This window comes from Streptopelia decaocto, assembly GCF_964273445.1.
Source record: "Streptopelia decaocto genome assembly, chromosome: 10".
Taxonomy (NCBI): Eukaryota; Metazoa; Chordata; class Aves; order Columbiformes; family Columbidae; genus Streptopelia; species Streptopelia decaocto.
The window spans coordinates 6,925,905-6,946,166 of NC_138665.1; the positions used below are offsets into that span (position 1 = coordinate 6,925,905).

The 20,262-nt window shown below is 60.2% G+C and overlaps 3 protein-coding genes across 6 annotated transcripts; 2 read left to right on the forward strand and 1 right to left on the reverse strand.

Annotated features, from left to right (window-relative positions):
* Positions 1-91: 91 nt before the first annotated feature.
* SYTL4 (synaptotagmin like 4) lies at positions 92-7,991 on the forward strand. Of its 3 annotated transcripts, none has more exons than XM_082061688.1 (17): positions 92-117; positions 887-1,047; positions 1,170-1,385; positions 1,888-1,997; positions 2,132-2,246; positions 2,405-2,512; positions 2,803-2,926; positions 3,034-3,124; positions 3,308-3,411; positions 3,520-3,606; positions 3,941-4,119; positions 4,311-4,413; positions 5,332-5,493; positions 6,263-6,368; positions 6,757-6,856; positions 7,345-7,553; positions 7,675-7,991. In XM_082061688.1, exons 2-17 carry the CDS (start codon positions 938-940, stop codon positions 7,815-7,817), a joined length of 2,067 nt encoding a protein of 688 aa, XP_081917814.1. In that variant the 5' UTR covers positions 92-117; positions 887-937; the 3' UTR covers positions 7,818-7,991. The 3 variants fall into 3 exon arrangements, with proteins under 3 accessions (XP_081917814.1, XP_081917813.1, XP_081917815.1); XM_082061687.1 differs by lacking the exon at positions 92-117 and adding an exon at positions 149-534; XM_082061689.1 differs by lacking the exon at positions 92-117 and adding an exon at positions 149-477.
* A 361-nt stretch (positions 7,992-8,352) lies between these two features.
* On the reverse strand, positions 8,353-14,220 carry SRPX2 (sushi repeat containing protein X-linked 2). Its single transcript, XM_082061698.1, has 10 exons — positions 13,447-14,220; positions 11,539-11,625; positions 11,254-11,445; positions 10,950-11,126; positions 10,489-10,615; positions 10,266-10,387; positions 9,970-10,149; positions 9,687-9,820; positions 9,480-9,601; positions 8,353-9,190 (listed from the first exon to the last, which is right to left on the reverse strand). The coding sequence occupies exons 1-10, from the start codon at positions 13,514-13,516 to the stop codon at positions 9,010-9,012; spliced, it is 1,392 nt and encodes a 463-aa protein (XP_081917824.1). The 5' UTR covers positions 13,517-14,220; the 3' UTR covers positions 8,353-9,009.
* Positions 14,221-14,845: 625 nt separating this feature from the next.
* TSPAN6 (tetraspanin 6) lies at positions 14,846-20,195 on the forward strand. 2 transcript variants are annotated; one of them, XM_082061830.1, is made up of 8 exons: positions 14,876-15,052; positions 15,167-15,355; positions 15,540-15,614; positions 16,169-16,267; positions 16,513-16,668; positions 17,357-17,440; positions 19,180-19,258; positions 19,450-20,195. In XM_082061830.1, exons 1-7 carry the CDS (start codon positions 14,966-14,968, stop codon positions 19,246-19,248), a joined length of 759 nt encoding a protein of 252 aa, XP_081917956.1. In that variant the 5' UTR covers positions 14,876-14,965; the 3' UTR covers positions 19,249-19,258; positions 19,450-20,195. The 2 variants fall into 2 exon arrangements, with proteins under 2 accessions (XP_081917957.1, XP_081917956.1); XM_082061831.1 differs by lacking the exon at positions 17,357-17,440 and having other exon boundaries at positions 14,846-15,052.
* The last annotated feature ends 67 nt before the right edge of the window (positions 20,196-20,262 follow it).

Sequence of the window (20,262 nt, forward strand, 5' to 3'; positions counted from 1 at the left end):
CGGCCTCCCGTCGGTGCCGCAGGTGCAGCGGGCGCGGCCTCTTTAAGAAGGCGGCACCGCCCCCGCTCTGTCCCTCCCGCCGCCGCTGCCGGGAGGCGCCGGCCGGAGCCGCTGCAGGTACCGGACGGCCCGAGACGGGGGGGGTCGGGGAGTCTTGGGGCCGGCGCTGGACCCCGCCGGTACTGAAGAGCCTGGGGTCCGGCCCGCTCCCGCCTCGTCCCTGGGCGGCGCCGGGGCGCGGCTGCGGGGACGGGAAAGTCCCTCCCGCCGGGGTCGGCAGCGGCCGCTTCCAGCCGCCATCCGTCTCCCGGCTCGCCGGTGCCGCCACCTCGGGCAGGGAGCGGGGGGCGCCGGGCGGGCTCCGGAGCTCCGGGAGCGCGGCTCTGCCCTCCTCCGCCGGGGCTGGAGCTGCCGCGGCCGCTCGGGGTCGAGTTGTCAGCGCCTCCGGACCGGATCCTGCTCTCGCTGCTGCTCCGGGTGCGCGTCCCCACCCCGGCTGCTCTGCGTGGGGAAGAGCAGCTTTCCGAGCCCGGGGTGCGTTTGTGGGTGCAGCAGCCTGGGGCAGCTCCTTCTGCCCCGGGGGTGCTGGGCGCCGGCCGCGGTCCCACGGAGCCGGTGAGGTCAGCGGGGCTGGCAGGCGGCCGGCAGCCCAGCCCGCAGCAGCGCCGTGCCCAGGGCAGGGCCGCGGAGGCGGCGGGGCGGGCTGGGTGCGGGCGCCCGGGGCACCGGCTGCGCCCAGAGTGTGTTGGGCGCAGTGATGCGGGCTGGGGGGTGGCAGCGTGTCCTGCCTCGGGGTGCAGGCATGGGGCACACAGCAGACGTGGGCTGAGGTGGGGCTGCGAGCCCGCGATGCGGCTGCTGTGCTGAGCGGCTGGTTTGTTCCCAGCACGGACACGTCCCACTACTTCTGGCGAGGGTGAGCAATCCCGGCAGAGCGATGTCAGAGGCTGTGGATCTGTCCTTCTTGTCGGATGCGGAGAAGGATTTGATCCTACAGGTCCTGCAGCGTGATGAGGAGCTCCGCAAAGCAGAGGAAAGGCGAATCAGGTGAGGATGTGGCTGGGCCAGGCAGGGTGCTTGCTGGTTTCCCTGCTTGGCTCCAGAAGCGGCTGGTGCGGGTGATGGGGCTGGGGCGGTTCTGACGGCTCCTGGTTTTGGCGTCCGAGCAGGCGCCTGAAGAATGAGCTGCTGGAGATCCGGCGCAAGGGAGCCAAGCGAGGCAGCCAGCGCTACAGTGAGCGGACGTGTGCCCGCTGCCAGCAGAGTCTGGGTCGTGTCAGCCCCAAGGCCAACACCTGCCGGGGCTGCAACCACTTGGTGTGTCGGGACTGCCGTTCCTACAGTCCCAACGGCTCCTGGCGCTGCAAAGTCTGCACCAAGGAGGCGTGAGTACCCAGGGACAAGTGGCAGGGACTCTGCACACCCTTCCTGTTCTCTTCTTCCTCCTGGTCACTCCAGCTTAATGCTTCATGGCCAGCCTTTCTTGGCCCAGCTGGTCTTCTCCAGCACAGGGCAGCTGTCAGTTCCCAGGGTGGGTACTCGTGGCTGGGTGATGGAGAACTGGCTTCTGCTGCACACTTGGTCTCCTTCATGCCCTCCCTACTCTTTTTCCTCCTTAACTCTGGCATACCCCCTTGGCCCTCACGCAGCCTGTGTTTCAGGCACCCCAGGTTTCCTCACTCTCGACCTTCCCTGCTCCGCAAAGCCCATCTCGCTCTTGTGTTTGGGGATGTAGCTGGGCCTGTTTTCTACCTAGTGCATCGTCCCTGCTGAGCTACTTGCCAAGCTTGCCCACGGAGCCTGTGCTCTCCTTGGCTGTGGCAGTAGGGCACAGTGAGCAGCCCCCTGTTGCCCCTCACTGTCCCCCACTGCCCCCCTGCCCTGCAGCGAGCTGAAGAAGACAACGGGTGACTGGTTCTATGACCAGAGGGTCAACCGCTTTGCCAACCGCCTGGGCAGCGACATGGTGCGGCTGTCCCTGCGGCACAGGTCGGCAGGTAAGGATGCCACAGCGACACCTTCTCCCGCAGCCCAGTCCCCTGGGATGCTCCGGCTTTCCCTGGTGCTCCTCTGCCCAGTGTGGAGCTGGCTGGGACCACATGTGGTCCTCCTGGTGCCTCTCTCCTTCCAGCCAGCAAAAGGGAGACTGTGGGACAAACCCTCCTCCAGAAAGCCCAGCTCGGTGAGCCCAAAAGCTCCTCCGCAGCCCAGCAGCAGAGCCCGCTAGCACCCCAGGAGGGGCGCAGGTGAGGGTCCCTGCTACCACTCCAGCTCTGGGCACCCATCTACCGCAGGGACAGGAGGGACGCTGCAGCCCTGTTTGGATCATTGGTGGTGCAGCAGATTTCTCTCAGACCGGCCTTCTCGCCAAACAGGACATACCTGTGGTTTTGTTTGTCTGCAGTTTGTTTCCGGATGTCTCAGACCCTCCAGATGGCAAAAGCGACACAGAGTCCATGGAAAACATGAGTCTGGATGGCTACAGACCTAGTCCTGGTGGTGTGGGGGGCAGGTGAGGGGCTCCTTTTGGGGGGACCTGGGCAGGTTGTGTGTGGCAAGGCTGGCCTGGCAGAGGATGAGGACCTTTGTGTGAAGTGTGTTTTACTCTGTTCAGCTTCCTTGCCTAGTGAGGGGGAGCTGGCTCCTCTGGCTGGGCTAAAACTTGGCTGTGCACAGGCAGGTCCTCTGCCTCCCAGGCTGGGGTGCTCTGCAGATATTGTGTGTTTCCAAGGAGCTTGTGGGGAGATGGTGCTTCCCAGCTGTGCTCTTGGCCTGGGACAGACCTTTCTGTGTCCTCTACAGGAGAAACTCCCTGGAGAGAGCTGCCCCTCCCAGAGATGGAAAACAGGTTGCTGCACCAGCAGGACCTGCTGCTTCCAGCCTGACCCTCCCTCTCCGCTCCAAAACCGCGCTCTCCGCTGGACGAGTGCGTGCTGCTGCTCCGGCAGGCTCAGCCCTGGCCTGGGGCGTGGGGCTGGGAGTCGCGTGGGGTGCCCAGCCCTGCGCTGCTCTGAAGGGACCCTTCCTCCCCAGGATGCTGCCGTGGGGACCTGCAGCAGCACCTTGGTGGATGAGCATGGAACCATATTCAAGAAGAATCCCCGGCGGGTGGTGAGGCCTGCGGGTGAGAGCTGCTTGGGTGCAGGAGGGACTTGGGTGCCAGCCTGGTGGAGGGGGGGCAGCTGCTTGTCCCTGGGTTTTCGGTGCAGGTGGGAGAGGCTGGTGCAGCCTCTTGCTTGAGGGAGCAGCAGGGCTCTGCCGGTCCTGCACCACGCTGCTGCCTCCTGCCTCACCACCTCTCGTGCAGACTACACCAAGTCAGTGATCGACCTGCGCCTGGAGGACTTTGTAGGGGAAGGTGGCTCTTTGGGGGACCGGAGCAAGTCAGTCCCTGGCCTCAACATAGAGCTGGTGAGACCCTTGGTGTGCTGTGGAGCCAGCTGCAAGGTGGCGGAGCTGCCTGGCTGGCCATGCCCTGGTGCTCCCCACGCAGGCAGTTGATGAGTCTCTTCTTGTTAGGAGGAGGAGGAGGAGGACATCGATAACCTGGTGGAGATCCATCGCCAGAGGGTGGCCCGGGGCAGCATGCGCAGCGGCACCTCCTCGGTGGGTCCCTGCAGCGTGGCCGTGCTCTGCTCTGCTGTGGGAAGACATGGTGGAGAAGGGCAGTGCCGACAGGTTGGGTGGGAGGGAGGCAGAGTGGGCAGCTCCTGGGGCATGGGGGCAAGATTTTGTGGTGAGGGGGCTTCCTTGTGTTAAAACACATTGAAATGTGGAGACCCAGCTGTCTTCCAGGGAGCTTGGCAGTCATCCCCAGCCATGGAGGGGTGAGAGACGGGCTGGGGAGGTAGCAGAGGAGGCATGGGGAGTACCCTTGCTGCAGATGAAGAGGGACCCACCAAGCGATGCTGCCCTGGCTCAGCCCTGCTGTGTCTTCCAGGGCACACTGGGGAGCATGGTCAGCATCTACAGCGAGGCCGGTGACTTCGGCAACGTTGCGGTCACCGGGGGAATCTCCTTCTCCCTGAGCTACGAGCAGAAGACACAGACCTTGTTCATTCATGTGAAGGAGTGTCGCCAGCTGGCCTATGGGGACGAGGGCAAGAAGCGCTCCAACCCGTGAGAACTGGGGTTGGGTGGCCAGTGGCATCGCTGGTGGTGCTCAGCTGGGTTGTGGGGTGCACACCAGAGATGGGAGCTGTGAGTAGAGATGGGTCTTGGCAAGGCAGGAGGTCTGGGGTTGTCCTGGGGGGCGAGGGGGGTGATGGGGAGTTAGTTGTGGGGAGGCCCTGGTGAAATGCTCCCTGCAGGTATGTGAAGACCTACCTCCTGCCCGACAAATCCCGACAAGGGAAACGCAAGACGACCATCAAACGCAACACCATCAACCCCCAGTACAATGAGCTGCTGAAGGTGAGTGAGGACGGTCTGGTGCCTGGCATGCACTTGGCCCAGGGGATGCTGCTGGAACAAAGCAGGGGATGGATGGGCTCCAAGCCCCGGGGTGGGGGCTCTGCAGAGGCTCCATGTCCAGACACAGTGCGCTGAAAGCTGGAAAAAGCCACTGCCAGGCTGGGTCACTGCTCAGATGGGGCTGTGGTGTCAAGCCCCAGGTGCCATGGTAGAGGCACAGCTGCAGATGTGAATCTGTGTGTCTCAGCCTACATTCCTGTGGCACCCAGAGCGGTGGCCTTCTGCTTCCTCTGGGCATTGTTTTCCACGGAAGAGGCTCCTGGGCCATTGCAGACAGGTTACAGCAATGGGAGGAAGGGCAGCAGGGCTGCAGAGGCTCAGATAAGGCAGTTCTGGGCTCCAGGGCAGAAGCACTTGGCGCTGCCCATCACGGTCCCTGCTGTGGCCACCACCGGGTGGTGGGAAGGGCTGGCTCTGTCCCCCAGCCTGGCAGTGCGTTGCTGAGGCCAGGTGCTCTCTGGACAGGAGGGAATTGGGAGCTGTCGTTTGGTTTCCGGGCTCCCTCAGCCCTGGGTTTGCTGAGGTCTTGTGCTCTGACCACCTGAGGCTTGGTGGGCTGGCAGAACTTCACTTGAGGTGGGATGGCTGGGTGCCATGAGTCCTGGTCCTGGCTCTACATGGGCTCTGAGGAGCACTTGCCCAGAGAGCCTGGGCTCCTGTACCACAGCCCCAGGGCTCTGAGGTTTCAGCGGGGTTTGGAAGGAGGATGAACAGCCTCCTGCGTGCAACCCTCGCTCCTCAAACCTGTCTCCTCTCCTGTCTGAGAGCTGTGGCTGATGGTGTATACGGTGTATACAAAGCCTGTCCCCTGCCTGGTGCTGCTTGCTCACCGCTGGGTTTTTTTTTCTCTCTTCCCAGTACGAGATTAACAAGTCCCTCCTACTTGCGAGGACGCTGCAGTTCTCGGTCTGGCACCATGATCGCTTTGGCCGTAACACGTTCCTGGGGGAGGTGGAGGTCCCGCTGGATGCCTGGAACTTCGAGAGCCAGCTGGAGGAGTTTCTGCCCCTGCATGGCAAGGTGCTGGCCTGGCCACCCCAGTCCTCCCTTACCCAGCCCTGCCGGGGGGTGGCCCTCTGTGGGCAGAGGGGTACAGAGACCTGGTCAGAGAGCTGCCAAAAGGCTTGTGCTAAATCAAGTCTTTGGAGAAATGAAGACCCTGGAAGCAGACAGCAGTACTGCTCTAGTAAAAAAGGGCAGATCTTCTGCCTTGAGCCTAGCTTCTCTCCTCCTCCTCAGTAAGTCCACTACGTGATGCTGCAGGACTTGTCTCTGCCACATCAGGGATTTTCATTCTGCTTGCTTGATTGCTCCGAGAGCACAGCTCTTCCCAGCTCCCTGCCCTGGCCAGGAGGAATTGGAGAAACAGGGCAAAAAGTGAGGGAAATTGGCTGTGACATCGTGCTGCGGGCTGCAGGGATGGGCAGCGAGGGCCTTCATGCAGCTCGATGGCAGCAGCAGTTGCTGCTGCTGGGATTAATTCTGGTTCTTTAGATTAACTTGTACTGTGGGCTTAGCCCTCCATGTTGCTGGGGTTCGAGCAGCTTGTGGAAAGTCCTCAATAGAGTTTCCTAAGGGGAGTGATTGAGCCAAAGTAGCAGTAGCCAAAGGAACTGATCTGAGTTTGAGCTGGTAATGCTGGGGAGGGTCTGCAGGCATTTGTGCCAGCTAAACCACCTCTAGGAGAAGCCTTTGGCCCAGCCTGGGGAGGTGATGCATGCAGAAGAGTCCATCACCATGTCTGCTTTGGCTTCTCCAGCACTTTTTGAGAAGTCTTGCCTCTTTGCAGATCGGGACAGATGCTGCTGGTCTCCACCAGTACAAGGGAGAGCTGGTTGTCTCCATGAAGTACATCCCATCTTCCAAGCATCCTGGGGCTGGGAATGACAGAAAGGGTGAGTAATGAAGCTCCAGGATCTCTGTATAGGCTGCAGGACCTGCTCGTGGCCAGGCGAGATGAGTCTGGGGGTGCCACTGCAGCCTTCTTCTCTGCAGCACCTGCAAGGCTGCTGTGGCTCAGGGCAGACCTGGCTGTCCTCGGCTGGCCCAGTAGTCCCAGTGCTATTCTGGGGCTGCACAATGCCAGACCATTGGGCCTTGCATGAAGCAATTGTCTGCCTTCACCTCAGCAGGCAGGGCCAGGAGAGGAGGAGGCAGGAGGTGATACAAGCTGCGGATCTGTGCCTGCTTCTGCCATGAAGGCTGTTCAGCAGGACTTTCCTAGAAATCAGTGGTGGTGAAAATTAAGGTTGATTAATTCTTGCTGTGTTGGGTTTTTCCCAGGCAAAACAGGGGAAGGCGGTGAGCTCCAGGTCTGGATCAAAGAAGCCAAGAACCTCACGGCTGCTAAATCTGGGGGGACATCAGACAGCTTTGTCAAAGGGTGAGTGTGGGTTCTGGTGTGGGGGGCAGTGAAGGCACTGTCCTCCCTGGCTGCATCCCAGGGCACTTCCCAAAGCTGCCACAAGGACCTGGGACAGGGAAGGGTCTCTCTGCTATCTGCCACCCGCTGCCTGCTTTGGTACCCTGAAAGTCTCCATCTGCCCAGAGCCAAGATGCTCCTGGTAGCAAATGCGCTCCTGGGTTTTGCTTTGTTGAGCAGTCGTGCTGGGAAGCTGTGTGCATGGCAGGGATCCAGCTGCTGTCAGATCATCTTCCCAGAGGTCACTAAGCCACCAGGCAGCCGGTCCTTGTCCTCTCCCCTCCTTAGACTGCTTGCAGTCTGCTGAGTGGCTTTTCAGGAGCTGGGGAAGAGCTCTTCTTGGGCCATGTTAGAGAAGATGGCCTCCAGACCAGGTCCTGGGGTGCCCCAATCCCTGGGCCAGAAGGCAGTTGCACATTTGCTGCTAACCAAAGGGGACGCCTCCCCAGCTACCTCCTGCCACACAAAACCAAAGCCTCCAAGAGGAAGACGCCCGTGGTGAAGAAGACCCTGAACCCTCATTACAACCACACTTTTGTTTACAACGGCATCAACCCCGAGGATCTGCAGCACATCTGCCTGGAGCTGACGGTTTGGGATCGGGAGCCACTGTCCAGCAACGACTTCCTCGGGGGTGTCCGTCTGGGGGTGGGCAATGGTGAGGAGCCCTGGGGTCCTATAAAACCCTGGGGACAAGCAGCCTTGCTCAGGGCTGCCTCACTCGTGGGCAGGAGGCAGCTCCGGCACTGACTTGTGCCCACATCCATCTTTTCTCCCAGGCATGAGCAACGGGCAGGCTGTGGACTGGATGGACTCCACGGGCGAAGAGCTGAACCTGTGGCAGAAGATGCGCCAGTACCCAGGCTCCTGGGCCGAGGGGACGCTCCAGCTCCGCTCCACCATGGCCAAGATGAGGCCATAGGCTGCGGCACTGGCACCGGGATTCAGATGAGGGCTGGCACCGCTGCTCGAGAGCTGCACAGCCTGGCAGGGCTGCCAAACCTGGTTATTTTTTTTGCTTATACGTTAATAAACATAACCTCCTCTAAACAGGCTTGGGCAGAAAGCCTTCTTGCCCTTGGTTTGTTTAAAGGTTTTCCTTTTGTCTTTGCCTTTGCACCAAATTTCAGGCTGAACTAGAGTTCTTGTGGACCCTCCCTTTTTCCCCTCTAGGCAAAACGCCGTGAAATGTGGTGTTTTCTTTTTTTTTTTCTTCTTTCTTTTCTTCTTCTTTCCATTCTTCTTCTTCCCACCCCCTCTGTTTCACAGTCTGCTCCCTCCTCGCCTTTTCCACCCTCCTGCCCCAGGATGCTGCCAGCTCCAGGATGGGGCACCCCTGCACAGCCCAGCCCCAGCCCTGGCTGTGGGGCCGGGATGGAGCACTGTGGGGTCAGACGGGGGGGCTGGGGGTAGTGGCCCCCAGGAAGGATTGGTTTCCCAGGGCTCGCTCTCTGTGATGACTTCTGTACAAATTTATTTATTTCAAGTTACTCTACTGTCGAAATAGTTCCCAGGAAGGGTTGCCCTGTGGCTGGTGGAAGGGGAAGCAAGGGATGGGGGGGATGGATACTACTGGCTTTGCTAAGCGTGGGGCAATTCACTTTTACTAAAGGTTTCCTGGCAGCTCCAGCAGTGCCGGCCCGGCAGAGCTGACCCCAGGTCACGGGGATCAGGTTCAGGTTGTGCACAGGGTGTGGATGGTCACAGGGAGGGTGAAGCTACTGCATGAGAGGCTGTTGTGCTGTTCTCTGCCTGTCCTGCCTGCTCTCCCCTGCTCTGGCAGCCCAGTATTGGCGTCTCTTCTCTCCCCCTGCTCTGGGGTTTGAGCACAGGGGCTCTGGCATCTCCTGCCGTGGTCCCAGCTGGGCTTGAGCCATCCCACGCAACAGCTGGAGGCTGCTCCTGGCTGCTGGGCAGTGTGGATGCTGCTGGCACCTGGTCCCGGTCCCTGTTCACCTTTCTGTGCCAGAGCAGCTGGAGAGGGGTTCCCCTTCCCCTGGAGGTCCTCAGCACCCTGGTCTTCCTCTACAGTGGGCGACTAGATAAGCAGAAAGGAAGGTGTCTGTCCCCCGAGGCTGGTGGCGGTGGAGGAGGGGGTTCTCCCTGGCGCTGCCTCACTCGCAGGGGTCCCCGCTCTGCGCCCGCCGTTCCGCCTCCCGCTCGCTCAGCAGGTAGGTGTCGATGAAGACGAAGAGCTCATCAGGGCTGACGGGGGAGATGTAGCGCTCACGATCGATGCCCGCCTTGTCCAGCAGCACTGCGTTGAAGTGGGAGCGGGTAAGGTGCAGGAACTGCCTGGGGGTGTAAAGGAGAGCTGCTGGTCAGGGCTGGGGCAGCTAAGCCTGCCCACCCCACGCAGCCATGCTCGGCTCCTCCGGGATGGTGGCTCCCATCTCTTCCTCAGCTGTGAGCTCTTCCTCAGGGCCTGGTGATGCTTTATTTGGGGCACAAGCCCCTCTGATGCAGCAGGAAGGGGCTGTCCATGAACCCAGCTGCAGCCTCCTGCTTTGCTAGAGGTGTCCTCATCCCCTTGTCCCCTCACACAGGCACTTGGCTCTTCAGGACAGACCCCCATCCACTCTACCTGAGTTCCTCGATGATGCTGAGAGACAGCTGGTGCTCTCGGATGCGTCCCACCTCATGCGGGGGCTGCCCCACCAGCTCCACGGTGGTGACGTGACGTAAGTCCAGCCCACAGGCAGCTTGCTGTGGAGAGGGGGCATGGTGAGAGGGTGCTGGGGGTGGTGATGTGGGAAGGGGGGCGGTGGGGGCAGTGGGACCGTTTCCTCACCTGCAACATGGAGATCTGCATCTTGTAGTAGCGGTTAGAGGGGTCGGGAGCTGAGATGACAAGGAGGCGGCGTTTCTCGTTGAACTGGTCCAGCAGGCTGGCGGCTGAGTTCACAGCTGTGTTGATCTGCATGGCTGGGGCAAGAGGCCAGCGTGTGGGGAGATGCCATTTCCCCCCCCTGCCCCAATCACCACTTCTCCACCCCTTTGCCCTACTGGGCAGCATCCACTCTGAGCACTGGGCATCCCTGTGAGCAGGTCCCCCACTGCCCCACGCCACTTACGTGCACAGAGGGGCTGGGAGCCCGTCCACTGCTGGGTGGACTGACAGACACGCAGGGAGGTGCCCTGGCGCTCGTAGCCCCCATCGCACAGGTACTCGCAGGTTGCACCATAGTTGTTGCCGTCGGAGGTGCAGGAGATGTAGCCGTTCTGCGGAGGCTTCAGGACGGGGCAGCGCCTCACTGCAAAAGGGGAGGCAGGGTGAGGGCTGGGGGTGATGGGGCACAGCCCCAGCTGTGGGGTGCAGAGCCTGGAGCTGGGAGGGGGCAGCCCGCAGCCCCAAGGGATCCTGCTTCACCTTGGACACGGACGCTGAACTTGCAGCTGGCTCGGTTGTACGCCTGGTCATAGGCGGTGTAGCGGATCACATGCTCTCCTTCGGGCAATTCGGAGCCGGGCTCTGGGCCCCGCAGCATCACCCTGCACCCAGAACACGGGTTTCTCCATCAGGGCCCTGGGAGGGAGCACCCAGCCTGGCCTCCTGCCCTTGCCAGCCATGCCAGCAGTGCCTCCATCCTCACCTCTTGATGATGCCATCGGCAGAGTCCTTCACGCGGGGGGCGTCCCAGTAGACGGTGGCGGTCAGCTTGCCGGGCTCAGCTATCCGCTCCCGGGACTCCGGGCAGCGGATCTTGGGAGGCTCCAAATCTGTGCATAGGGAGGAGAGGGAGTGGGGGAACCCGTGGGGGCTGGGGCTGGGCTACCAGAGCTGGGCACCATCCCTTGTGCTCAGTGACCCCAGGGATGCTGTGCACAGCCTGGGCACCCCGAATGCCAGCACAGAGTGACCCAATCCCAGACCAGCCAGTGCCAGCCCCTGCTTCGGGACTAACAGCACCTCAGGGAGCAGCAGGGACAAGGGGTGCAGGAGCCGGCACCTGGCAACGGTTAGGTCAGATGTAGGGGTGATACCTGTAGGCACCCCAGGCCCTTGCGTGCCCCAGCAGTGTGGGGCTGGGAGGACAGTAGGGTGAGAATTTACCTACACAGATTGGCTTGCTCCCACTCCAGCGCCCGTCCTCCATGCAGATGCGGCTCCGGTCACCCTCCAGCTGGTAGCCAGGCAGGCAGGTGTAGTCACAGCGGGAATCCATCTGCACGCCGGCCGAGCACACGTAGGTGCCCCGCAGCACTGCGGGCAGCACGTGGCACCGTATTTCTGGGATGGAGAGAGCAAAGAGGGGAGGGAAGCGGCTTCCCAGCCATGCTAGTGGGCAGAGTGCCCAGGCCCGGCTGCCGCAGGTGCCCATGGGGATGCTGGTGAGCCGATGGCAGGGCACACTCACGTCGGCAGTACGCCATCCCGGACCAGTGGCGGCTGGGCAGGCACTGGACGGTGCTGGGACCCACCAGCCGGTACCCGCGGGTGCAGCTCAGCTCGCAGCGCGTCCCCAGGCTGCTGCGGTAGGAGCCCCCCCGGGGCGAGTAGCAGGTGGCCTCTCCGCGGTGGATGTTGAGCATGGCACACCACTGGGGCACTGGGGGAGAGAAGGAAGGCGAGGGGGTTGCCTAGCTCTGCCATGCCTCAGTTTCCCCATGAGGACCTGAGGGATAGGCTCAGGTGCTGTTACCTCGGCGATAGTCCAGGGCAGGATCGGGAGGGCCTTCTTCCACGTACACTTCATTGGCATGGCTCTCAGCTGTGTAATAGCCAGACCCTAGGGAGGAGGAGGTAGACAAGGGGGCTGTGTGATGGTTCATGGCAGCAGCAGCATCCAGGTGACCATGTCTTCCTGGGCAGCTGCATCCTCCAACCTCAAAACATCCCATGACGCCCCAGTGAGCGTTCATACCCCCCAGCAGACTCTGTCCTGCTGGTCTTGGGGCTGCCCTCAAGGGTTAAGCTGGGAAGACAGCGAGCCCAGTCCCCTGCGACAAGATGTGTGCTGGCACCGGCCCGCAGACTAAACAGTGGCAGGAGCAGCCGTGGCTACGGAAGGAAATGAGGGCTGGCGCAGTGGGCTGGCACTGACCCCTGGCTTCGTGCTGCTGAGAAGTTCTTCCACTGTCCCTGTGGCGCTGACCCTGCCATCAGCGTTCTGAGGGAAGGAAGAAGCTGCTTTCTCCTGCCCATCCCAGTGGAGCCCCCTGGCCAAGAGGGGCTGGGGGGGGATGCAGCCCCTCACACACCAGGGAAGGATGAAGCTGCTGGAGGGACTTGGCTGGAGCCGCTGGCCCCATGCCATTTATACTGTACAGAGGGGCCCCTGACCCCACGGACAGGGGAGGACATAACTGCACCATTCTTGCAGGCCACCTTCTGTCCCGCACCATGTCCCCATGGGAGCAGCAGGCAGGGAGGGAGCCGAGCAGGGGGAGAGGGCTGGCATCCTTCCCGTCGGCCCCTCGGCACGGCGGCGTCTCAGCCGGCCGCGGCATTCCCCAGCACTGAGCTCATGTTTCCGCCGTGTTTCCGCCAGCCCCCGCCAGCGCTGCCCCCTCCTCGCTTCCAGCCCACCCCACCACGGTCCCCACTCTGGTATGGTGGGGAGGCTCAGCCCAGGAGGGGACCTCGGGTGAAGCAGCAGACCCACCATGGCTGCACTCATCTCACTTCCCCCTGCTACCCATTTTGGGAAGGGGATATCCACCGAGGCTGATCCAAACAGCAGCCCTGCCGTCATGGGAGGAAACTGCATTACAAATCTTTCCAACGTGAACTTTACTACAGAGCAGCTCCCCAGCGCTTCCCACAAGCTCTGTTAAGTCACCCACTCGTTTCCACAAAGCTTTTCATTCTGATGCCCTTCCCATGCTGCCATGGATGCCTTGAGGAGCAGAGCGTCCCAGGACGAGCCCAGGGCTGGCACACATGAGGCTGGCAGTGGGGATGTGCCAGAGAGCAAGGAATGCTTCTCAGAGGGGCTGCTGAGCCCCTGCTGGGACAGTGGGGATGGGGTATGCTCTGTCCCCACAGGTAGATGTGCCATTTAATTGCAATTGCAGGCGCTGCCCTTTCTTCTCACCTAGGGCTAGCTTGCAGCTTTGCCTGTGCCGGGTAGGAGCATCCCCAGCTGGCTGTGCTGGCAGTGGGACCAGGGGCCAGGGACAGGAGAAAGGAATGGGAAAACACCCCCAAACAGGGTAAAGGCTTTTGATCCTTGACCTGGCTGCTCGGCTGCAAGGCGATTTGGATGTGAGCGTTCTGTCCAGGCAAACATCTGCCGGCTGATGGCCCCTGTGAGAGCAGGGAATCAGCGGGAAAGCTGTGCTCCCGCAGGCAGTGGCGTGATGGAGAGGCTGGTTTTCCGCTTCTCTCTGGATGCCTCCCAGCACCCCCCTCCGCTCTTCCCTGTACCCCACAGTGCAACCCCACAGGCACCCCATACCCCATAGGCACTGATGCTCTCCCCAGCACTGCTGTACCAGGGCACCCCCCCTTCCCTCTCTCCCTGCTGTGAGCCCCCCGTTTGGAGCAGGACCCTGCCGGCTGCCATCCCCGGGGAGCCCCGCTGTGCCCATACAACCCCAGCTCTCACCTTCATGCCACGTGGATGACACCAGCCTGGTGAGGACAACCAGCAGGACGGGGGCCGCCTCCTGCGCCATGCCGGGGGCTGGGGGGGCTGGGGGCCGGCCAGCCCGCCTGCCGTACCGGGTCCGGGGGCAGCCGCGAACCCCAGCGACGATGGAGAGGGGGCTGGAAACAGGACAGCAACCCCCTCTGTTGCCTGACTGTCCTGCCTGTCCTTGTTGCCTGTGCTGAGCAAACCTACTCTTCCCTTCGGCTGCCCGTCCCCAACATTCAAAAGCCGTGAGTCAGGCCCAAAGTGATGAGATTGTCAAAAATAATAAATCCAAGGATCACCCGTTTTCCAATGCACCTCCTGCTTCTCCGAGGCTTTAAAAGGTTATGAGATTTTTTTCTTTGCAAGCAGAAGATCCAGGAGCTGGTTTCGACACAGGAGAGAGCTGAGCCGAGCCTTTGCCAGCCCCGCCGGGCTCCAGGAATGGGGGTCCTGAGGAGCCGAGGACAAAACTGCAGGAACCAGGACCCTTTTCCCACCTCCCGCCAGGAGGGAGGGAGAGACCTCGCTGCAGACGGCGGGCTCCGAAACTCATCCAGAGGCAAGTGCTTCCAGCTGTTTTCCAGCTGAACTTCAGTCCCTACGAGGCCGAGGTAATAAAGCACATTCGTTAGGACTTGCCACCCCACGTCCCACGGGGTCGGGTGGGAGTGGACAGAGGAGCTGGAGCCACCCGGGATTTTGGCTCTGGAGCACAGGACTGCACGGGTGAGGAGAGACAAGGGATGAACCTGGCATGGACAGGTAGGAGAGTTGGCTCGGGGTGGGGTGGGGGTGGAGGGGAAACATGCTGCCTGAATACACTAATTATGTGGCAGCCAGGCCGGTAAGCACCCTAATTAATAACACAGCTGTCCTGAGCAGGAGAGGGCTGCTGGGAGGCCACTGCGGGGCTGATGCTGCCTGGGCTGATGAAGGAAGGGTGTGGGGAACGCTGGCCGGCAAACCTGCAGCCCCCCGCAGCCTGCAGATGTCCCTAAGGAGAGCACAGAGTGCTCGCCCCATGGTGGGCAGGATGCCCATCGCTTGCTGGCATGGCGGCTGTGCCATGTGCCAGGGCACAGGGTGACTGCCCCTACCGGTCCCTGTTCTGCAGGGGGACACCTCCTGGACAGGTACTGGGGGGCCACGACGGGGTGGAGCTGCTGGGGCAGTAGGGCAGCGACTGGGTGGCATGGGGCAGGGAGAGGGTGGCACAGGGCACGCAGGAGATGGCAAGGAGCAGGCAGGCGGTGGCACTGGGCAGGTAGAAGGTGACACGGAACAGGCACACGGTGGCACCGGGCAGGTAGAAAGTGACACGGAACAGGCAGGGGGCGCCCTCGCTGGGCGGAGCGATGCGCCTTCGGGCTCACTCGGCCATTTCCGTGAGCATTCGGCAACCACCGCCTCCGCTCGGGCTCCTCCGGCCGGGCGGGGCGGGGCGGGGGCGCGGCGGGGCCCGTCCCGGCAGGATCGGCCCGTGTCGGCCATGGCGTCCCCGTCGCGGCGGCTGCAGACGAAGCCGGTGATCACCTGTCTCAAGAGCGTCCTGCTCACCTACACCTTCGTCTTCTGGGTGAGCGCTGGGCCGCGACTGCCCCGCCCCGCCCTGTCCTGGCCCCACGACGTGTCGCGGGCGCGCCGCCCTGTCGCGACAGTCACGAACCACAGCGGCTTTTCTCTCTCCCAGGTGTCGGGTATCGTGCTGCTGGCCGTGGGCGTCTGGGGCAGGGTCAGTCTGGCCGTCTACTTCTCCCTGCTGGACGAGAAGGCCACCAATGTCCCCTTCGTCCTGGTGGGCGCTGGCACCGTCGTTGTCCTTCTGGGCACCTTTGGCTGCTTCGCCACCTGCCGCGGCAGCACCTGGATGCTCAAGCTGGTAAATGTCGCCGGATGGGGTGGGATGGGGTCCCATCCCCTCCTGACCTGTCCCAACCTGTCCTGATCCATCCGGACGTGTCCCATCCCGTCCTGTCCATCCCAACGCCATCCGTCCCATCCCACCCCATCTTATCCCATCCTACCCAATCCCATCTACCCCATCCCACCCTTTCTGCCCACAGTACGCCATGCTCCTGTCCCTCATCTTCCTCATCGTCCTGGTGGCTGCCGTCGTGGGGTTCGTCTTCAGGCACGAGGTGAGTCTGGGCGACCACTGCTGTCTCCCAATGTTGCAGAGCAAGTTTTCTGCTGGTTTTAACCCAAGCAGATGTTGCTGGAGGCACAGAGGTGCTGCTGGCAGTGGTGCTTAGTTTAGCTAAAATGAGGTTAAAACAGCCTGAAGAGTAGCTTGGTCCCCATAAGGACAAGGCTGGGCACAGCGTACACCCAGCAGAGCACGCTGCCTCTCCACCAGAACAGGCAAAGTAAACCTGGACTTTAATTTCTGGCTTTGATCTATCTTTTGCAATATTTCCTGTAACTAAAGCTACTCCAAGGGCTCCTGGAGCAGCCTGCTTGGGGGGGAGCTGGCACCGTGTAAGATCCTTGTTATTACACACAGCACCCCTGCCGCCACAGTGCAGCCCAGCCTGCCCTTTAATACAGCATTTAATTGCCTGGGTGGCCAGGGGAATGTCTGGTGGCCATGGCCCGAGTCATTCCTACCGTCGCTGAGACGTGACTAATGTGGGACCATGGGTCCCAAAGTGCGGGAGGGAATAGCACTGCTGCAGAGACCTCTCTCTTGCAGATTAAGACCAGCTTTGAGAGTAACCTCAACCTGGCCTTGAGGGACTACAATGTGACTGCGGATCGGCACAGCGAGGCCGTCGACACCATCCAGAGAACTGTGAGTGCCGCAGGCTGGCAAGTGGTTGGGGGGACGTCCCTTGGGACCCCTGTGTGGTATCAGCATCCCTGTCGTGGTGCTGGGGGTCCTTTTGCACCATAAGCTTTTGAGTTTGGGAGGAGATGCTGGTGAGATGGGGGCAGTTCCTAGAGAGGTGAGGGCGGGGTGCTGTGGTACCAGTGGTAGGACTGAGGCGGTCAGTACCCTGGTGTGGCTGTGCTCCCCAAACATGCTTCCCCCTCCAGCTGCACTGCTGCGGGGTGCAGAACTACTCGGACTGGGAGAAGACTGAGTACTTCACCCAGAGGGGCATCCCCCGGAGCTGCTGCAAGAGCCAGGACGACTGCTCGGAGGAGGATCTGAAGGACGTGAGAAAAGCCAAGTTGAAAGTGTTTGTGGATGTAAGTTAAGCTCAGAAAACCCTCCTGCCAGTCCTGGAGGTGGGGAGCAAAGAGCTGGTGGGTGGAGAAGGGCTTGCCCTTCCCTGGGAGGCTTGGAAGGAGAACTCTCTCCTTGCAGACACCCTGTGGTCCTGGGATCCCCCGGGGTTGGAAGATGTGGAGGAATGAGCCTTCCCTCATGTCTGAGGTCTGCCCCACCTCTTCCTTGGAGGTTCAGGACCAGTTGGACACACAAGTATTTGCGCTCAGGGCTGTGTGTTCGGGGCAAAGGGTGAATAAGGAGGTAATTTCTCAGTAAAGTTAGTTTCGGCAGCGCTGGTGTCTCTCGTCAGCCGTGCAGAGTCCTGACCTGTTGGTAAGCACAGGTGACCTCATCCAGCAGAGACGGCCGAGTGATGCAAGGAACGTTCCTCTGATGAGTCACCTTGCTCAACCCAAGGCTCCTGTTGGGAGCAGCCCAAGGGCAGCACTGCCCTTGATAACGCTGCTGGGCTGGGAGGCTGGTTGGCAGCGCTGACAGGGAAATGACTTTGCCAAGTCCAGGCAGGACAGTGGCAGGCAGAAACTCTCGGCTGCCTGCACAGGAGCATCTTTCCCTGCAGCTGCCGGCGCTCTGGAGAGGTGCTGGGTTGTGCTCAGGGAGTGTGAAAAGCACTGGACCCATGTGCTTGCTTTTCCTCCTCTGCAGGGTTGTTTTTTCCTGGTAACGTCAACAATGGAGTCAAAAATGAGCGTTGTGGCTGGCATCTCCTTTGGCATTGCTTGCTTCCAGGTAACTCTCCCTTGCTGGCTGGCACAGGAGTGCAGAGTGAAGCTAGTGTGTCTCCAGAGGAATTTAATTTCTGTGAGTCTAGTGTGTGTACAAAAGGCACAGCCTGTTTCAGCCAGGGAGAAACAGCTATTCTGCACATTCTCCTTGGGTTTAATCTCACCACTGTAGAGTCTCCAGTCTCTTAAACCCAGGGCTGAAGCACCAGCTCTGTTTCCTTGAGCCCAGGTTATTTGAGAAGAGCTCCTGTCTGAAACAACCGATTTCCAGAAAACCCAGGCTGTGCTGCGCTGGGCAAGCTCCCTGCGTTTGCTGTTGGCTGGGATCAAATCGTGCCTTTCCTTTACCTACCCACTGACCTTCCTTTTTATCAGGGAGGTATTTTGGCATCTCTTCTGTGTGGCTGGGACACTGTGAGTGCCTGCGGGTCACAGCTTATGCTGGCAGCTCACACCCCACGTGCTGCCTTACCCTGCAATTGCTTCCTCCCCCTCTTGCTCCCCAACCTCTCCTTTCCTTTATCCTGCAGGACATTTCCTGCAGGAGCCGCAGCAGCAGCTTTATCCCAGCAGGAACCGAGAGGCCCCTGCCCCCAGCTCTGCTGTGCTGGGCACGCTGACGCCACGGTGGGGTTTCCCAATGCACTGTAGTGGGACCTGCAGGATGCACAGCCAACCCTTTTTTAGCTGGTTTGTGAGAGCTTGTTGGGTGCTGAGCAGCTGTGGAGGAAGCTCAATTGGCCTTGACTTTGGAGGGGCTTGAATTCACCCTCCCCTTGGTCCGGCACGCTGGTGGCCAGGACCACCGGCTGACCACATCAGCATGTGGAGAAACAACCCTGCCAAGATATTTCTCCTGTAATGAGCGTGTTGCCATGTGTTTACGGTACCGGATGTGCTGCACTGGGGGAGAGGCGGGAGCTGACAGCCCCTGGCTGCAGTTTGTGCTACCAAGTGCTTTCGGTTGCGGCTGGGAGAGCCTGAGAGCCAGAGCGGCTCCACTGCACCCAGCTGCTCGCCCCTATCCCCTCCTCAGTCCGGCTGTGCTCACCATGAGGTCACCAAGACGTGACCGACACGCAAACTGTGAGCTGCGCGCTCCCGGCTGCGAAATTATCTCGGCTCATGCCAGGTTTGGGAATTTTAACCTGTTCCTGGCTTTTATTGCCTTTAAAGCAGGCCTTGCTATGTCATGTGGCCGTCTGGGACCCATCATACAAATGTACCTCTAACTTTACTGGTGTAGGTCAAACTCGTTCAGTATCTGGCCCTAAATGTCTGTAAGGGGCCAGGAGGCCACGTTGTGATAGCAATAGCGTGTCTTTCAGATGCTGATGTGAAAACAGCAGCCTTGCTTCCCAGCCGTCTTTGCAACAGGGAGAGATGGCTACTGTTCTCTAGTGGCTGCTTAATTGGCTGTGACACTCCTGATGTCTGTGTGATCTCCAAAATTTCCATGAAACACTAAATGCTTCATGAAGCAAAATGTAACAGGATGGGCTGTGGAACATTTCTTGTGAGGAGCTTGTTTGGCTGGTGCCTGCCAGGATCCTCCGCTTCAGCCACTCTCCGTTACACTGAGGCAGAGCATGGCTGCCCATGTTGTGGTTTATAAATCCCACTGTTCATCTTTGGAATTTATGAAACTGATGTTCTGGAGCAATTTGTCAGGCATGTCCCCTAAATCACTGCAACCTGTTTTTGGCTACCTCTGATGTGTTTTTCTTGTTTTCTCTTTTTCAGTTGGTTGGCATCATTCTCGCCTGCTGCCTGTCTCAGTACATCACGAACAACCAGTATGAGATGGTGTAGCTGTGATCAGGTATGTCTGCCCAGCGATGTGAGCTTGGTGCGCTGCCTCTGCATCCCGGGCTGCTGCCTGGTCAGCACAGCAGCGGGTACCACTTTTGGGGCTGTGTGGGGATAGAGGGGACCTGCAAGACTGTGTCTGCTCCATCATTTTAAGCTGTGTGTAGATGCAGCCCTCTCAACACTTTGCCTTGTGCATTCCAGGATGTGCTCTCTGCAGCCAGGGAGGATGCCACCACCTCCAGTTTTCCTCTGGATGCTGCTTCCTGAAATCTTCCTTTGAACTGACTGATCTTCTCAACTAGCTCATAGAAACGAGCGCAGCAGCTGTCCTGGTGCGCTCAGGGACTTGTCCTAACACTACTCTGCTGTGCCACCGCGTGGGATAATTAGTGTAGCTGTGGTGGTTACAGCAAACGTGCTCCGCCGGGCGCTGCAGCCCCCGGCTCTTTCCTCGGTGCTGCGCTCGAGTGCCGTGCCGAAGCCGACTACGCTGGCAGCCCCATGGGACTCCCAGTGCTCATCTCCAGTGCCTTCATTCAGAAAGTGATGCTTTCCCTCAGCTCAGGCAACCCCTCAATTTCCCCTCACTCTCCAGACACAGTTGCTCTCGAGATGGGGCTATTGCCCCATTAAAACACAGCCCTGTCTGCCTGAAGCCCTTGGCTCAGCAAGGTCTCGGGTTGTTGCCAAGCTTTCTCTCATCCCTGAGTTTTATATACTTTTTTATAGTTGTACTTTTAAAAGTACAGGCTGTAGTGATTCTTTGTAAGCTGTAGCGAGGTTTGGTGACGTAGCTCCTGGTGCCTTTACCTTGGTAGGTGTCCTTGCACCGAGTCAGCTGTGACTTGATTGTCAGTATTATATGCTGCTTTAACTCGTTTTCTGTATCGAGTAGAACTCTTTTGTCCTGAGACACAATAAATATTAAGATATTTTACTCTATTAAACTGCCTTGGCTTTTCATCTCCTGGAAATTTCTCTGCTTAGGTCACTCTAAACAGCAGCAAGACCCCG

Excerpts from the sequence above, each read along its gene's own strand:
- TSPAN6 (XM_082061830.1), top strand. The coding sequence starts at position 14,966 with ATGGCGTCCCCGTCGCGGCGGCTGCAGACGAAGCCGGTGATCACCTGT. Across the intron at positions 16,268-16,512 it reads TCGACACCATCCAGAGAACT|CTGCACTGCTGCGGGGTGCA; the intron begins GTGAGTGCCGCA and ends TTCCCCCTCCAG. Across the intron at positions 16,669-17,356 it reads AGTTGAAAGTGTTTGTGGAT|GGTTGTTTTTTCCTGGTAAC; the intron begins GTAAGTTAAGCT and ends CCTCCTCTGCAG.
- SRPX2 (XM_082061698.1), bottom strand. The coding sequence starts at position 13,516 with ATGGCGCAGGAGGCGGCCCCCGTCCTGCTGGTTGTCCTCACCAGGCTG. Across the intron at positions 10,616-10,949 it reads GAGCAAGCCAATCTGTGTAG|ATTTGGAGCCTCCCAAGATC; the intron begins GTAAATTCTCAC and ends CCCTATGCACAG. Across the intron at positions 9,191-9,479 it reads AGCATCATCGAGGAACTCAG|GCAGTTCCTGCACCTTACCC; the intron begins GTAGAGTGGATG and ends TTACACCCCCAG.
- SYTL4 (XM_082061688.1), top strand. The coding sequence starts at position 938 with ATGTCAGAGGCTGTGGATCTGTCCTTCTTGTCGGATGCGGAGAAGGAT. Across the intron at positions 2,247-2,404 it reads GCACCCCAGGAGGGGCGCAG|TTTGTTTCCGGATGTCTCAG; the intron begins GTGAGGGTCCCT and ends GTTTGTCTGCAG. Across the intron at positions 3,412-3,519 it reads CTGGCCTCAACATAGAGCTG|GAGGAGGAGGAGGAGGACAT; the intron begins GTGAGACCCTTG and ends TCTTCTTGTTAG.